Raw genomic sequence first — 16,402 nt, 5'->3', positions numbered from 1 at the left:
GCACATGGTCCAATGCGGCCTTTATGCCAGAAATCTTGGCCCCTGCAAGGCACTTAACATTAACTGCTGGTTTAACATAGTTTGGAATTCTAACATTCCGCACTATGGAATCGCCAATTATGAGCACTTTATTATTCTCAGTTTCCACAGGCTGGAGTGCTGAGAATCTGTTCTGGGTCGAATTGGTGACCTGGGTGCTGGGGACTAAATTTTGGATTCTTAGACCACCGTCTTACTGTTACCCACTTGCCCTATGGCTGAATTGGTGCTGCTGACTTCGGCCATGCACTGACTACAGTGGGACCCGGAGAGAATGAAGCCGAATCAGAAGTAGCTGAATTGTCTAAACAAACCGAGTCAATCCAATTTTGGTTTGCCTAATGCTATCAGATTCCTAAGCGGTCCTCCAATTGCGTATTTTCCCGACCAACTCTAAATTAACTAAACACTTTTGGCAGGTGAAGCTGTCTACACTGTTGGCCGGAAAACCTGAACTGTACATGCTGTAGGACACACAACATATAAATGTGCCCTCAATGGGCAGAGAGCAGATAGAACTTATGTTTAGTGTTGATCTCCGTTTTTGTAGTAACTTCAGTGCTTCGGCACGTTCCGTGTTCAGCTGAATCACTAAGAGGCCATTGGCTTTAAGTTTCCACCACCTGCTGAGCGATCGACTTTGATTTCTCACTGGCAGTTATTTCTCCTGGTCAGCTGCCAGCTTTACTTCAGTTGAACTTACTCAGGTGTTTGCGAAGGGCTAAATGCCTGTGGGAGACGCCGCTGCTCTATGCTTCTGCTCACTGCTACTCCGAAGAGGTGTGGCCTGAAAGAGAGGAAAGAAAGTGAGGTCATGGGTTCGTGTCCCTAACCTGACTGAGTCCATTAGAAGAAGCATTAGAGGAAGCTAAAGAGTATGAAGTGGACAGTCAAGACACTTCACTGCAAGAATGAGTTTATGACTGCTCTGTAGCTAATGGGACCACAGCTGCCCATTCCACTTAAGTCTGATGACTGCCCTGTAGCTAATCAGACAAAAACTGTCCATTCTGCTCCAGTTCATGTGAAACCGGTCGGAGACCGCAGACACCAGAGCTATTTTTACTTGCAAGAGATGTGGCCACCCAGGCCACATACACCAGTTTTTCCCCCCTCCATTAAGTTTTGTTGCCGTCTGAAGAAGAGGAACTGATAGGAAAAGATAGGGGTTTGAAGGGGAATGCAGCTCTGCATCCTGCTGAACCTCCCCAGTGGAGAAATACATTCATTATTATGTTCAGGCAAATAGTTAAAGGGCCATCGCTATGGGCGAGTGTGCCTTTAGAGATACATTCATTATTATGTTCAGGCAAATAGTTAAAGGGCCATCGCTATGGGCGAGTGTGCCTTTATGAGGGTATATACATTGGTAATCCTGTAAGTTGGAGGACATGGACTTTTTGTGCCGCACCAAGTTTCAATTGGATTTTTCCCGGAGGATGCTGAAGATGCCGGGCAGCTTCCCTCTTTGTTTAGAAGTGAGTAAAATGAGTTTTTCCCCCCCAAACTGTGTTGATTATCTGAAGGTGAACCTGGTGTCCATGAAGGACTCGTACTCCCTCCCATGGATGGATAAGGCCCTCAACCTAATGGCAGGTCTCTAACTAGATTTCTACTTTAAAAATGTGGAGTGGGTACTGGCAAGTAGAACTGGCCCTAGATCCATGTGAGAAAACAGCTTTTCAATTGGGGAAGGATTATGGCATTTCAAGGTACTACCCTTTGGGTTGTGTAACCCCCTGGCTACATTTGAAAGATTAATGGACTGGACCATGATCAGACTTCCCCATACCCAGTGTCTTATCAATTTTGACAATGTGTAACTCACAGATCCACCTTTTGAAGCAGCACCGGAAGAGCTCAGGACTATTTTGGAGTGACTATGCATAGCTGGGCTGAAGATAATTCTGGAAAATGTGATTTGTTAAAACAGTAAGGTACTTACCTGGTGCACCACTTGACGCAAGAGGCAAGATGGATTGGTCCCAAAAATTCAACAGTGCTTAGACTGGACCATGTCAAGTAATGGAATGTGTGGGGTAGTGGACCAATGGGTGTAGATTCCACAACAAAATCAATGAGTGTTTCTACATTAAGACCAACTGGCATTGTATTGTGGCAGAAGGGAGAGAAGAATACAAGGGAACTTGTTGGAACTGGCCTGAGGGGAATACATAATCTGGAGACCTTACTCAGGAGGACAGCAAACAGCCAGGTCCTTACACTCCTGTGAGACATCTAAGATGGATGATCTGGCTACCAAGCAGATATCTAGGATATCAAGATTCTCTTGAGATTGAGGGATTTTTGAGGAGGGGGCAGTGTAACATCTTGGCATTTGGGAAAGCACCAAGCCTAGAGGTAACTTCTTGAAGCAGTTCTCCACATTGCTTTCAGAATATGATTGCTGAGGGGGAGAAAAAAAAAAAAAAAAAAAGGGTAGTACATTAATGGAGGAGGGGATTTCTGGATATTTCAGGGGACAACGGGAAGGTGTGGGGTATAAAGATTAGGTATGAGCACAGTGCTAAGGCAGGAGGATTCTGTATAGGGAACCAGAGTTTTTTTTACGGTGTCTCAGGGCCATAAGGGGTTTATTGTTGGTAGGACTGAAAACCATCAATGTTCATAATCTGGCACTGTGGGTCACTGCTTCCTTCTGCAGTTGTATTGCTGGGGGACACAGTAACATTCAATTGTGTCCATTTCAAGGCTGTTTAGTCCAAGTTCAGTGTCATATTGTAAACTTGGACTGGATAAAATAGGGAAAATATACAACACACCAAGGCTGAATAAATGGAATTCTAGATGTCACTGTAGCCATCATTTAGTCCAGACAGGCAGAACAGAGAAAAAGTCCAAGTATGCATATGCATTTTGATAGGGCAAAGCCCCCAAAATAAAAATGATCCAGATTTACTGAAAAAACCTTTATTATAACGAAAGACAAATTGCAAATACAAGAAATCACATAATTTACACTTGTAGCAAAATATAACAAATAAAAAGGTTAGTTTTGTTTTATAGTGCAATCACTCTTCCTACTCCTTTCCAGTTTAGTAATTAGGCACATTAAATACTGGTCTACTAAAAAAAGCTGTTCACCCGGACTCCACCTCCCAAGTTCAGATCTGTTTCCTTTAGATAGTTGGGCTCTAATTGCCAGTCCTTTCCTGTTCAGAATGACAAGATCTTCCCGAATTCTAGAAGCATTGTGGGCAGAGACTGTGGTCCTTTATATGTGCTGTCCTGGATCAGTTTCACCAGGGAGAAAAAAAAATTCAGGAGGATAAACTGTTCTCAATTCAGTGCAAACAAAAAAAAAAAAACAAAACAAAACATTGCATAGATCAGCCAGCTTCAGTTTCTGCTGGTTAAGTTGTCCCCTTTGAACAACCAGAGATCAAATTCAAAGCGTCAGTCATCTGCCGTTTTGTGTTACATTCAGTGTCAGAACTCTTGTGACCTCTTCATAAGTGTCTTGTACAAAAATATATTAATTTATATATTACAATCTCTGTAAATACAATAAACTTATCATCATAATGCTGATAAAAATGAAAGTCTCAGCTGCTGAAGGAGTCTTCAGGCTCTTGCCATTTATTTCCTAGATGGCTCCATCACCTGACCCATGAAGAGGACAGTACCTGCGGAGAGAATTCAAGGTATTAAGAGGGGATATTCTAGGAGAATTTCATAGCACGCAAACACCCAAAAAACATTTTCAGTTACAAGTTTTGCTCAAAAAGGATTCCATTTTTTTCCTTCACACAAGTGCTTCATTTGTAGTGCCGTTTCACTGAGCTACTACAGTATTATTTACATACATTTTCTCAGACTATACATAAATGAACTGTGACAGTTTGCTCCATAAAAATTCATATGTAATGCACATGAACACATTTGCATAGACTATAATACTAGAAACAGTGTACATTCTGTACTGTATGTGTCATAGAGTTTTGCTCATGATCACCCAGCTGCCAATTTTTTGTACAAAGACTAGCATTGTGTACAAAATAATCTGTTTAGTTGAAAAGTAATTTCCATTTCCCTCTGTACAGATTTGTTTTTCCCTTTCTTCTATGAGGTCAATGGTTATTGGCTGGTATGCGTGATGGAAAATCTTAAAGCATACTATACAAGACCTTATATTGCTGAATGTATGGACTTAAGATGCCTTAGGACTCAAGTTACATTTTGCTCCTTTTGATTTTATTTAAAATCAGACACCTATTCATTTTGGAATGCCATATGCAAAACCAGTTCAAAAGGTCATGGGTGGAACAAAGTCCATTCCAGGAGCATCAGGAGCAAGGTAGGAACAATCCCTGCACAGGGAGCCAGACCATCTCAATCTATAATGTTATGATTTTAATAAGTGAAATATTTCAATTTAACAGACAAGTGGAGAAAATTAGTCAACCCCTACCTAAGGAGGAGGAGGAGGTTGGGAGCATGTGCAGATTACGGTGTGTTTAAAAGAAATACATTACGAAAATTCAGAATGGACACAATTGATATAATTTTAATTCTCACCTGTAGGCTTATGCTGTACAAGGAAGAGGAATGGTCTATCAAGAGTGACCTCTTCAATCGCCATACGCGAGTACATGATTGCCGCTGCAAAGACAGGGAAAGCAGAGTGATTGAATGAGAAAAACCTCCTTTGCTTTTTGGCTTGATACATTTCCTGCTGTTATTCCTCAGACTAATGTGCAGGTGGAAGAGATGGTGCCACTGTTGCACAGACACTATATTCAAATATGATACAAGCCTACTGCTAAAGCATACCAGTAAATAAAAGTCACTTACCAGTGGCTGCTGATCCTTTAGTTCCCTCTTCATTCACCTCAATCTTGACTTTCTGCAGCACCTTGGACACATACAAGTTCTCATCGGCTACTGAATCATGTGGGAGAAGAAAACAAAAAAGTAAACACCAGAGTTCTTAATTTTGGTTAACATTTATATGCATACAAGACTGGGTGAGCAGAGAAAACAGCCTACAGCAGTAATCTAAATGGACAGTTTTTTTCAGTAAAACTTTACCATTTTGCTTCTGATATAGAATAGTCAAGCAACATAAATTCATAATCATAGTCATAAGACTGAAGTACCATAAAAATCACATCTAGACAGTGAAAAACATGCCACCCAAAACTTAGAAGTCTGGTTCCATAGCCAATGTAATTACAAAGTGTCTGCTTCTCTTTAGGATTTTCATGGAAAAAATTAAATGATACAGCCATGGCCAAGGGATCTAAGAGTTGCATTGATTTTTTATAGCTTAAAAAAGAAAAATGGCTAGCTATCTGTAGAGAAAATGGGCCAGCTGCTTCAAGCTAAGAATATCTACCTTTGGAACTTTGTTCTTTGGTAAATCACTTTCCTTTATGCTCAGTCAAGAAGATCTGCCATGACGATATTGAACTGGGTAGTGATTGTGAATCAAGAGCCAAAAACTAAGACATAGCTTTACGTTTATTAGCCAGTCTAAGAAATTCTGCAACCCTGCTGCTGGCATTGAGGAAAGGAGCTGTGCAATCCACAAAGATTAAAAAAAAAAAACACTCAATCCATTCTACAGTGGAGGTGGTGTACCTGGCACTAGCCATTAGGAGAAGACCCAGGATATCCTAGATGGTTTACATCTCTAGTTAAATCAAAAGGTATCACAAGACTTGCCGGGGAAAGGAATGTGTGGTAAGCCAAATACAAGGCATGACACTCATCAGGATAAATTGGATATATGTAATGAATTTAAAAGTCCTCCTTTACTACAAAGATTTATCTATTTTGGATCAAGACTCGGTTGTGTAGGTATTGCCAATATGGTCCATTTTTTGCGGAGTCACAAAAAAAAATGAATTTATTCAACTTTCTTCACAGAAATTTGGCAGGATTCTACAACATTATCAATCCACTATTGTGTGGTGAAACAGATGTTGCATCCTATTATCTCCAATTAATCTGCCAAGATTATGAGCAAACAGTAATATACTAAACAGTACAAACTTCCTCCACTGCACAGATTTTGGGTGCAATGATCCAAGTAATGCCATTTAACCTCTTCCTACTCTCCACTAATCCACGGCCTATTAAGGGAAGAGTGTTATGCACTGGGAAATCTTTGACTGATAGGACGAGTCCAGTCTGGTGATAAATGGCTGCCAGTTAACAAAGTGGACCTTAAGAGTAATGTGATAAGACAGTAGACATCAATAGATGCCAAAATAACTCCATCCATCCATTATCCAATTCGCTATATCCTAACACAGGGCGCAAGGCAGGAAACAAACCCCGGGTAGGGTGCCAGCCCACTGCAGGGTGCAAACACTAGGGACAATTTAGGATCACCAATGCACATAACCTGCATGTCTTTGGACTGCGGGAGGAAACCCATGGGGAGAACAGAAACCCATGGGGAGAACATGCAAACTCCTAACTGCGAGGCAGCAGCGCTACCACTGCGTCACCATGCTGCCCTCCAAATAACTCCAATGGAATAAAGACTGAGCAAATTAATGACTAAACTTACCAGTAATTTTGCTGAAGTCTGCATCCAGCATGCTGAACATATCATTCATTCCCAGATCAGAAAGGACACCGTTAAGTTCAGTCTCTGTGCTTATGGTGAACCTAATAAGAATTCACAACATATAAATTCCCATTTTAATTCTCATAAATCTCTTCACATCATTCTCTAGAGGAGTATTATTCCTTTCGTATTACTATCATGGTGGTGAAACTCCTAACTGTACAATGACTGCATTTTTGCTTAGGCTCTTTAACAATTAAATACATTTTATACAAGGATTTAACTAGAAACTCGAGTATGTCACCAAGCTTTCAATGCAATGACAACACTAAAGTGAACAGATTGTCATTATGGCACCTAATAATTCTAGCTTGGTTAGCTAGAAACTCACTGAAGCTGCACTGGAATATTTCACAGACAAAACCGTAACAAAGTGTTGGGGTTCATAGTCATGCAGAATACAGCCAAGGAGGGTTTGGATCTGATTCTAGTAAAAATAAAGCACCCCCAAATCTATGACCTCGAGTTTGATTAAGGGAATTCAGGAAGTGGAGGGGTCAATGAAAGCATTCAAGCATGCATTTAAATTTAATATGGAAGAGTGGTGCCAACAAATACAGGAAGAAAATGTAAAACAAACATTGTGTGTCTCTCGTCCCTTCTGCACTAGCCTACCAAGATCCTGCCAAAAACTGCACCAAAGCAGAAAGATGGAATAATGTGTTTTCTTATTGTAATTAAACCTCCAAGAATAAAATGTGCTTAAGATAAAAAGGCAACTAAATCATATTCCAACATTAACAATTTCAACCTAGCCTGAGAAGTCATTAAAACAATACTGTAGTAAGAAACTATGCACTTATGAATACCGCATAAAAAAATAAATAAATTTAGAAAGAAAGACATTCATTGCTTCTCCTTTTCCTTTACACGTACTCCTTATACATGCTCTTGTCTTCCTTGTATCCATAGCGGTATTTTGTTTTTTTTTTGCATGGCAACTGTAAAATTCTTTCAATTTTCACCTTACTGATGCTTTCCATTATTCCCAACACTGGGGGAAATAGTTCAGTTTAACTCTGAACCAAATATTGCCTCTGATGGTTCAGGTTTCATTTATTTTGTACATGACTTACTGAAGAGTGTCATTTTAAGTGAATGAGAAGTATCACCACTACTCCAGATTCAGTCATGACTGGGATGTTGGCTGTCTAATGAATATGAATTACTTAATTTGGATAAATGAGTGGTAGAAGTGTCACATATTAAGAGATTTTGACCTTATTCAGTTATTGAGCTCATTGTTGGCGCTCTAGATACATCAGAATGGACTCTAAAAATAAAGCCACAGTTTGCATAAACTGCCTAAGAAAGTATTTATGAGCTTTTCTCTCTCTAAAGAGAAACTATCAACTACAAAGTTAAAATTTTAAGTTAAGCCTTTACGTTAGTTCAAGGGAGAACATTAGTCAATAACCTACCTAGGCAGTATGAGCTGTCTGCTGAGGGGCCTCATCTCTTTTCTCCACTGCTTTAACACCTGGTTGTCAATGTGTTGAATCAGAGCAGACAAAGGAACATCCTTCTGGAAGGGAGACAACAGGAGCATGCCAAGGGCATCCCCCTGGTAAGGTAGCTCAATGACATCATAGTCCACACCATCTGGAGTAACAAACTCTCCTGTAGCCAGAAAAAAAAAAAAAAGGCAAAAATTAATACTACACTTCAAATGACACTCAAGCTTCACACTGGAGTAGGTGTGGAGTTGAGTATGTACTTCACTTATAGAAGGTTTGGCAATGCAATTTGAACATGGATCACATGTTTAGTTTACCTAGGAGATTCTAAAATGTATTACAGGCACAGTGCTGCACTGCTGCTTCAGCATAGCTTTAGGGATGTCTGCCCTGGAAACAGTGTGCAGTTGTGCATTTTACTTGTGTTCATACTGGTCACATTTTGGAGTGTATATATTTAAATTGCGTATTTGCATGTGTTCTGTAGATGCCCGAGTGTCATTCAACAGTTTAAACGATGTGCACCACATTAACTGGAAATTCTAAATTAGCCCAGGACAACAAAAAACACTGGTGCCCAGTCCAATGTTGACTCCTGTCAAGTATATGAAGCTGCCAAAGCAGGTTCTTAAGCCTATCATCTCATTTAATTAAAATTACCGAGTAGAGCAAATAGAATGAATATATATATGCATATGTGCTGATTCACTAATCAGTTATTTTTCACTTTATGAAGAATACAGAGTCTGAAAAATCAATGGATTTCAAAATGCTACACATCTTGAACCTCTTGCAATATTTTTTTTTTTTTCCTCACAAAAGATTGCAAACCGAGTTACAGAGTTGAAGTTGAGTTTTATCTTGCTGGAAACAAGAGGTATATTTCCCTCAGAACTGCAATGAGTGAGCGATTTTTTTTTTCCATAGGGGCAATCTGAATGAGCATGCCATGTGTTCCACATCCTTTGTTTCTCTAGACTACCTGTTTGGTATTCAAGTGCAACAGTCAACTAAAATGCACATTAACAAATACTACAACACAAGTGTAGCACAGAATAGGCGATTAACTGGCTACATATTGAGTTTAGATATTAAGAGATGAAATCCCAAATCTTTCATAATTATGTACTGCATGTTTCATATCCCATTTATAATAATTGCCCACTTAGAGCTATTAACCATAAAACATTGCAAAGATGGCTAAATAGTTCTCTTCTACCTCTGACATTTGCCTGCTGCATTGCCTGAAATTTCTTTGCTGAAGTTAAACTCTTTTGAAGAATTAAAATGCTTTTCAGAAAGTCTTAATTTTCTAGTAATCATGCTCTTTTCTGTTACTAAAATTTCTTTACTATGTAAGGCAAGATAATTACTTCAGCTTTTAGTGGTCTAATTTTAAATTAGATCACAAAAGAGAATTGGGCCAATTGTTCCAGTGCTTCACTTGCTGTAGTGAGCTTTTCCCAACAGGGGCAATCTGACTAATGTCAGATACTGCAGATAAATTACAGTGGGGATATCTGAACTGGCAAGTCAGGGTCTTAGCTGTGTTATCTTTTGCTACATGAAAAATTTTATATTAATTGAAAATTATGTTAATAAGGGGAGCTTTCAGACCTACCCAAGGTACTTGCATTTGAAATTTTAATTGCTCATTTAATTAAAGATGCATCTTTCTAGTAACAGACATTAACAAAGGTCAAAATGCATACATACCATAGCTGAAACGGTTTGTTTGCTGCATCATGGGTACAAGAACTGTGCTGCCATTAGCCATGTGAAAAAGTCTTTCATGAGTTCCCTTGGGATCAAACGGCACTTTCCACTTGCCCTGGAAGTGAATGGCATTGAGTAGCAGCAGTTGTGTTTGAACATTTATTGAATCCTGATGTAGGAACTTTGAAATCATTCCTGTTCAAAAAACAAAAACCAAAACATCAGCAAGATCTTGCATCAGGTGATCAGTGTACTCTTTTTAGTGGCAGGTTTACTGGCTGGAGATGCAAGTAAGAATTTTATTGTACTCTGTATGCATGATATTACATCTGTAGCAGATTTTCTTCACAAACACCAGTAAAATTTAAAACTGGCACTACCAGTTATTGCCAGTTCAAAAATATTACAAAAGGAATAAATGCATTTATATAGTGCCTTTCCCATGCTCAAGGTACTTAAGTGCAGTAGCACTTCTATTTGCTAATCACACGCCATGATTTGTGAAATGTATTGCCAATTTGCATTAAACTGAGAGCAGTGTTATTAGCCAATTTTTCTGCTGTCTGTTTAACTGTTTATCTGCGTGTGTCTGATACTCACCATCTGTGTGATCCGATACCCAGTGGTTGATGACACCGACAGCCATTTGTGGGTCAGTGAAGTCCACCTGGTGTATACTTTGCTGGAAGGTTTTGAGAAAGCTGCGTCGGTACACCTTCTCCAACAGCAGAGTTCTTTGAACAAAGACAGCATTGGCCACTTTCAGTGCTGTTTCACTGCTCAGCTCTTTCTGCAGCTTTCTCTGGATATGAGGCACACCTCTGTCTGCAAAGTAAAAGTACAGGTCACACCCTTGACAATTTATACAAGTCCTCTATTTTGTATTGGATGGGTTTATGAACACCAAAAGTAAGGCCAACAGCAACACAGACAGAGACAGACTATGGTCACGAAATGCACTGTCCAGAATGCCTCATCTAATTATGGATGCAAAATCGTTAGTAGCTGTTGTGCACATATAAACAATGAGACAGTAGATAGCAAAGTGGGATAGCACATTGAACATTAAACACAAACCCTCACCCACACACTATTTTATAATGTTGGTGAAGGCTTAATTGTTTCTTCGCACCCTAATCAGTCATCTTTAATTTTAAAGGATTTGTTTCTCATATCAGACTTTGCTGTATGTTCACATTGCTGTTATCCTTGTTTGCTAAGCTGCTTAGAGTGCATCATTCATTTCAAAGTAAAAAAGGATTATGACTTTAAAGCTGCTTATTTAAGTGTTACACACCACCCTCTAGCCAGATGCTCAAAAAATATGCATTTGTGCAGTAATAAAAGGTGAAAGCCTAAAGCATTCTTGTTAAATTGTGAGACTGATATCTTTTCTGCAAGTATTACAATTAAAATTGGGCAACAGGTTTACAAAAGACTACTGGATGGTCTACAATTCTTGTAAAAATCCAATACGAATACTTTTTTTTTTTGAAGTGCTGCATGACTGGTTAGTGTTAAAAGAATCAATTAACTCCATTATAGCAAAAAATACTAACTGTTAAATCACTGGCTTTTCCAGTACAACCACAACACAGCCACCCTTCATATAGTCAAACACACATTTGCTTCCAAGTGGAATATTTAAAATTGAGTTTATGCAGCTTTTTTGGAATGTAAAGGAAAAGCAAATTTAAACACGAAACGAAAAGGATTTTATTAGGCAGCACTGGCCTGTAGTGTTTAGCACATCTGCCTTACATACGCAGCAGCGGGTGTTTGAATCCTGCATTTTCCATGTGAAGTCTGCACATTCGCTCAGCCTCCAAGGTTTTCTTCAGACACTCTGGTTTCCTTCCTCATCCCCATAGACATGTACAGTAGGTTAGCTCAACTGGTATTCCAACATTTTGCTACTGTGTAAATGTGTATTGCATGGGTGGGCTCTGATGCACTTGTGACCTGACCAGGCCCATTTCCTAACCTGCTCCCAGTTGAGCCAGGACAGGAGATTGTCCCCCACCAATGAGTTGGAGCCAAATTAAGCGGGTTTCAGAATGTTAATATTTAGAGAGACAAAAGGACCACTTCAAAGGTGGGCTTAATGACAAAAAAGGGGATAGCCAACACATCTACTGCATATGTGCAGTATACAACATTAGTATAACAGACATTCAACATAGAGTTAAAATGTAAAGGAAAAAAGTAGACACATTTTAAAACAAAGGTTTTAAAGGGGGTGTTCTCATTAATGTATTAGATGCATCAAAATGTAAAAAGAGAGGGATGAAATGGCCTAACCGCCAAAACTGTCACATAAATAGCCCTTAGGAACATGACTAAATAGTAGCAATAGTAGCAAAAAAGAAAACAGCAGCCAAAATCTTGGTGTAGACTGTTAAGTTCTTTTATCAGGAAGCATCTGAATTAGCTTCTGATGTCCAACTACAAGGGCAAAAAAACATACCAGACATTAATGCACTCACACATCAGGAGTGGTCTCTATTTACCTTGTACAGAGTATCCCAGTGCAGCACGCATCTGCATGTGGGTCCTTCCATCTGCTCCAAGTTGCAGCATCCGCAGGACACTAGACACTCCATATGGAGATAGTACCAAATTTCTCTGAGCCAGAGGGGACTCCAGCACCTTCCAAAACACTTTGTTCCCAAAATCCACATCACTGTCTGCAACCTTGTTAGACAGAGCTCCACCCACCAGAAGAAGGAAGAATGTAAAAGTCTTCATACTGTAGAAAAAGACAGTAACAGGCACTTAATGCCAGTTTAAAAAAAACAAAGTTTCAAGGAAACAAAAATACTTGTATTAAAGGACTCTACTAAATTCAGAATGTTCCAGAGAATATCATAGCAATAGATGAACTTTGTGGAATACCACACATTCAGCCAATTTACTTTCAACATACCTTGGAGACAAAGATAACTCAAGTATCAGATACTAGGAATTAAACTTCAAGTTATTCAAAATCAGGAGCAGCAGCACTAACCAGCCCACTAATAAACCAAGAGTATTAGGCTGATCATGACACAACATTGCCCAGTCAAGAGCCATCAGGGACTGATGTTCCTTCAACCCAGCAATGGTTTGTGGTGCTACTGAAATTATCACTACTGTACATAACGCAACTGGATAAAATACCATGTACAGATCAAGATGCCAGGCGAACAAGATAAGGCATAGTAAGAGAAAAAAAAAATATCCTACAGTGAGGAGGAGGAACACTCACCAACAAATTGGGGGGCTTCCCTATAAGCCTTTGTAGTTGAAAGATTGGCAAGCCCAGTGACTAATGAAGGCACTGTGGAAGGGACTTCTCCAAGCGCAGCATGATTTGGGGTTACTGACCAATATCTATCATTGTTTTCTCATCTTCCAGAATGGAAGAGTGTAGTCTTACATCTTGTACAATGGGGAAGGTCAGGTCTGGTTGGTGAGCATGCACTGGTACAACGTATTGCTGTGCCCACCACACAAACAGCTCAGGATCCCGGTTGACAACCCTCAAGGTAGACGCACGGGTCAGTCCCACGCTCCAGAAATGACCATCTATCTGCTACAGCCAGGTGTTATGTGGGCATCGCAACACAAAGTCAAGCCAGCGGGGAAGAGTGTACAAAAGGTTCTTGGGGGAACCAGTGCATTTAAGTGGGTATATTGCTTATTTTTATCAATCACTCAGTTGGAAATATTGTTACTTTAAGGAGACCCTTGATAGTGGGTAGTTTGTGATCATTCCATGGCTTTCGCAACAAGGCTGGAATACCCATGCGAGGATGCCATGAAAGACCACTCTCTCATACTGTATATACACACACGTTAAGTAAATACAGTAAAGATATGCATACAACACATGATTCTAAACACTATATATACAGGTTAAAATTATATAAATATGAACATTCAATATTTTTCTCCAATTCCTCCTCCTGCCCCAATATACTTAAGTCAATGGATGTCTCTAAAATTACCTAGTAGGGGGAAGAAAAAAAAAAAAAAAAGTCACATGCTTGAGCACCTCATGACTGACTTGTGTGCCATCCAGCATTGGTTCCTGCCTTGTCCCCAAATCTGCTGGGTTGTGATGCAGCTTTGAGTGACCCTTGATATGCTGGGTTCAGTAACCAAGTTACTGCCCATGATTAGCATGAATTTTAAACAATTTATATATCATTCACCCATTGAATTTTACATATTTTGGTATAGGACAAAGAAGCTATCGAGATCAAGTAAATAAGACTTTACTTAGAATGATGCCAGACAACATACTACATTCATGCCAGTAAAACTTAATCAGGGCTAAACATCTAAACTAAAGTCATTTCAGTACTGACCAGTGCAGGGTTCGATGGGCACGTCTATTAACTTAATAGTACATGAAGGAATCATTGCATTACACAACATACTGTATGTGATGACAATACTGTGAAGTCCAAACCAGCGTGGATATTAATAAACACGCATGTGTGTATGGCGATTGTTTATAGCCCACTTCAGACCCTCACTTTAGTGCTGGCTATTTGGTACCATCGATTTGAATGTATACATCTGGTACTGGCAGTTATTAAACCTTTGGCTCAGTAAGCAACTGCGTTTTCTTTACTTCGGCAACAAACCGGTTTGCTTCGGTTGCTTTGCAGGTCGTGTCCAGCCGACACTCGTGTCTACGAGTACAATCAATTCCCAGTGTGTGCTGCGTGAAGAAGTCCGTGAACTGCTGCCCATGTGTTTGAAGGACTTGTTTTTGAATGCAAGCCTACATGCGGACATTGATATGAGGAATACTTTACAACATTGCAAAGTGATCGTGAAAACAAAGCAAAAGCACTTACTTGACTCGTGGAAATTCCTCAGCTCGCGATCTGTGCTTTGCTGTCCCCGGACTTTGGCACTCAGCACCTTGCGAGAGCTGCAATCTGCTTCTGTGCGCTTTGACTGAATACTTATATCCTTTTAGGTCTGCCCTCCCCTCAAGTGGGCGGAGGTTATTAGTGAGAATGAAATCATCACCAACTCTGTCTGAACAAACCCCAACCCCCTCACCCCTCACCACCGGGATCTGTGAAAGCAAACATTTACATTTCACCAGACCAAAAAAAAAAAAAAAATGTTCAAGACGTCTGAAGTACGAGCTGCTTCAAACAAGAACAAGGTGAGTTCTGGCTTGAGTTCAGAGCTGCCTGACTGGAGTCACGCACGGTGCCAAGAACAAGCGGTTTTATAATTTAGGAGCCCCGAAAGGCCAGTCAGTAATTACACCTTAAAGATCTAAAAACCTTAATTAGGTGCTCAGTGTATACCAAGCTATTATAAATGTAGACAGTCATGGTGCTTTTCTTTCAATCAATTTCTTTATTAGAGACCAGCTATTGTGATTAAGTAAGATGCTATTTAATTAGCTCCTCTGTTCCTTTATCTTAGTGCCATATAAAAATTCACAGTAGTGTATATTTTACTTTTCTAAGAAAATTAGAAAAACTCCATGCCATAAGAAAGTAAAAACGAAGTTTTTTTTTTGTATTGCCTGGTTAAAAACAGCTACGTAGATGAATCCATACCTATGCCTTTTGAACCACATTAACAAGTTAGTTGTTGATCCCCATGCCTCATTGTGATTGTCTGCTAAACAGGAATAAAGAAACAATTTAGAACTGAGAAATGTTAATAAGCAGGAAAGTGACTCAATGGTAAGTGCTACCTTCTCATAGCTCCAAGGGACCAGTCCAAATCCTAGTCTAGTTCTGCTTCTGTGAGGTATGGTGTGTTCTATTTGCCTGCATACATATTGCTTCCCATCCCAAAGACTTTCTAGATAGGTTGATTGGAAAATGTACACTCTACAAATGTTTTTAAATGTATGTTTTGCAGAACATTAGTGGCACATGTAGGGATGATCTCTACATTGCACTCAGTGCTGTCTGAATACTACTCTGAATTGGAATGAACCTGTTTGAAGATGGATAAATAAAAATTTTTAACAAGCAAATAAATAAATTACATTTTACAAAAGTAACAAAAGGGGCATCAAATTTAAAAAAAAAAAAAAAGCCTGCAGCCATCATGGTCATTAAGGAACAAGCCTTGAGTTATTTCATTCAGTGCATAGATAGATTTTAATGATTAGCCATGTCAGATAATGTCATTGGTGAGATGTGAATATGGATTGCTGGAATTGCAAGCAGTGAGTTCCACCACTTCTCTAAATCAATATCTCCATTAGCTAGCAGTCCATCTGTCGGCTTCTTTGTGACTGTGTTTTCTTGACTAACAGTGGGCATCTCTTTCTTTTAGCTTGTGCACTGCCAGTTAAAACTGAAACTTGTAAGCTACAGTTAGATTATTCTGAGAGCCTGGGCTTCTCTCGATGATCCAAAGTTTTACCATCTTACCAGCGAACCAAATCTATGTCTGGAGACTATGTGACTTTGGTTGAATGTGCCATAAGATGGATAGTGCCATCTTCTGAAAGAATGCTTACATCGATTTACAGATAAAAAATGCAGTAACAAAGGTAGAAAGCAATCCAACAATTACAGTACATGTAAAAATGAAAACGCAACATTCTCCAATA

At 39.5% G+C, this 16,402-nt stretch overlaps 1 protein-coding gene across 2 annotated transcripts; it reads right to left on the bottom strand.

The window, feature by feature from the left end:
- Positions 1 to 3,334: 3,334 nt before the first annotated feature.
- Positions 3,335 to 14,924, bottom strand: serpine1 (serpin peptidase inhibitor, clade E (nexin, plasminogen activator inhibitor type 1), member 1). 2 transcript variants are annotated; one of them, XM_039747383.1, is made up of 9 exons: positions 14,664 to 14,924; positions 12,324 to 12,562; positions 10,414 to 10,638; positions 9,814 to 10,008; positions 8,062 to 8,260; positions 6,581 to 6,681; positions 4,855 to 4,941; positions 4,579 to 4,662; positions 3,335 to 3,686 (listed from the first exon to the last, which is right to left on the bottom strand). In XM_039747383.1, the coding sequence occupies exons 2-9, from the start codon at positions 12,559 to 12,561 to the stop codon at positions 3,640 to 3,642; spliced, it is 1,176 nt and encodes a 391-aa protein (XP_039603317.1). In that variant the 5' UTR covers position 12,562; positions 14,664 to 14,924; the 3' UTR covers positions 3,335 to 3,639. The 2 variants fall into 2 exon arrangements, with proteins under 2 accessions (XP_039603317.1, XP_039603316.1); XM_039747382.1 differs by having other exon boundaries at positions 4,855 to 4,944; positions 14,664 to 14,922.
- Positions 14,925 to 16,402: the final 1,478 nt, after the last annotated feature.

The sequence above is a fragment of the Polypterus senegalus genome, chromosome 3 (genome assembly GCF_016835505.1).
Source record: "Polypterus senegalus isolate Bchr_013 chromosome 3, ASM1683550v1, whole genome shotgun sequence".
NCBI lineage: Eukaryota > Metazoa > Chordata > Cladistia > Polypteriformes > Polypteridae > Polypterus > Polypterus senegalus.
The sequence above is the reverse complement of the archived record's forward strand: the minus strand, read 5'-3'. Positions and strand labels throughout refer to the sequence as shown.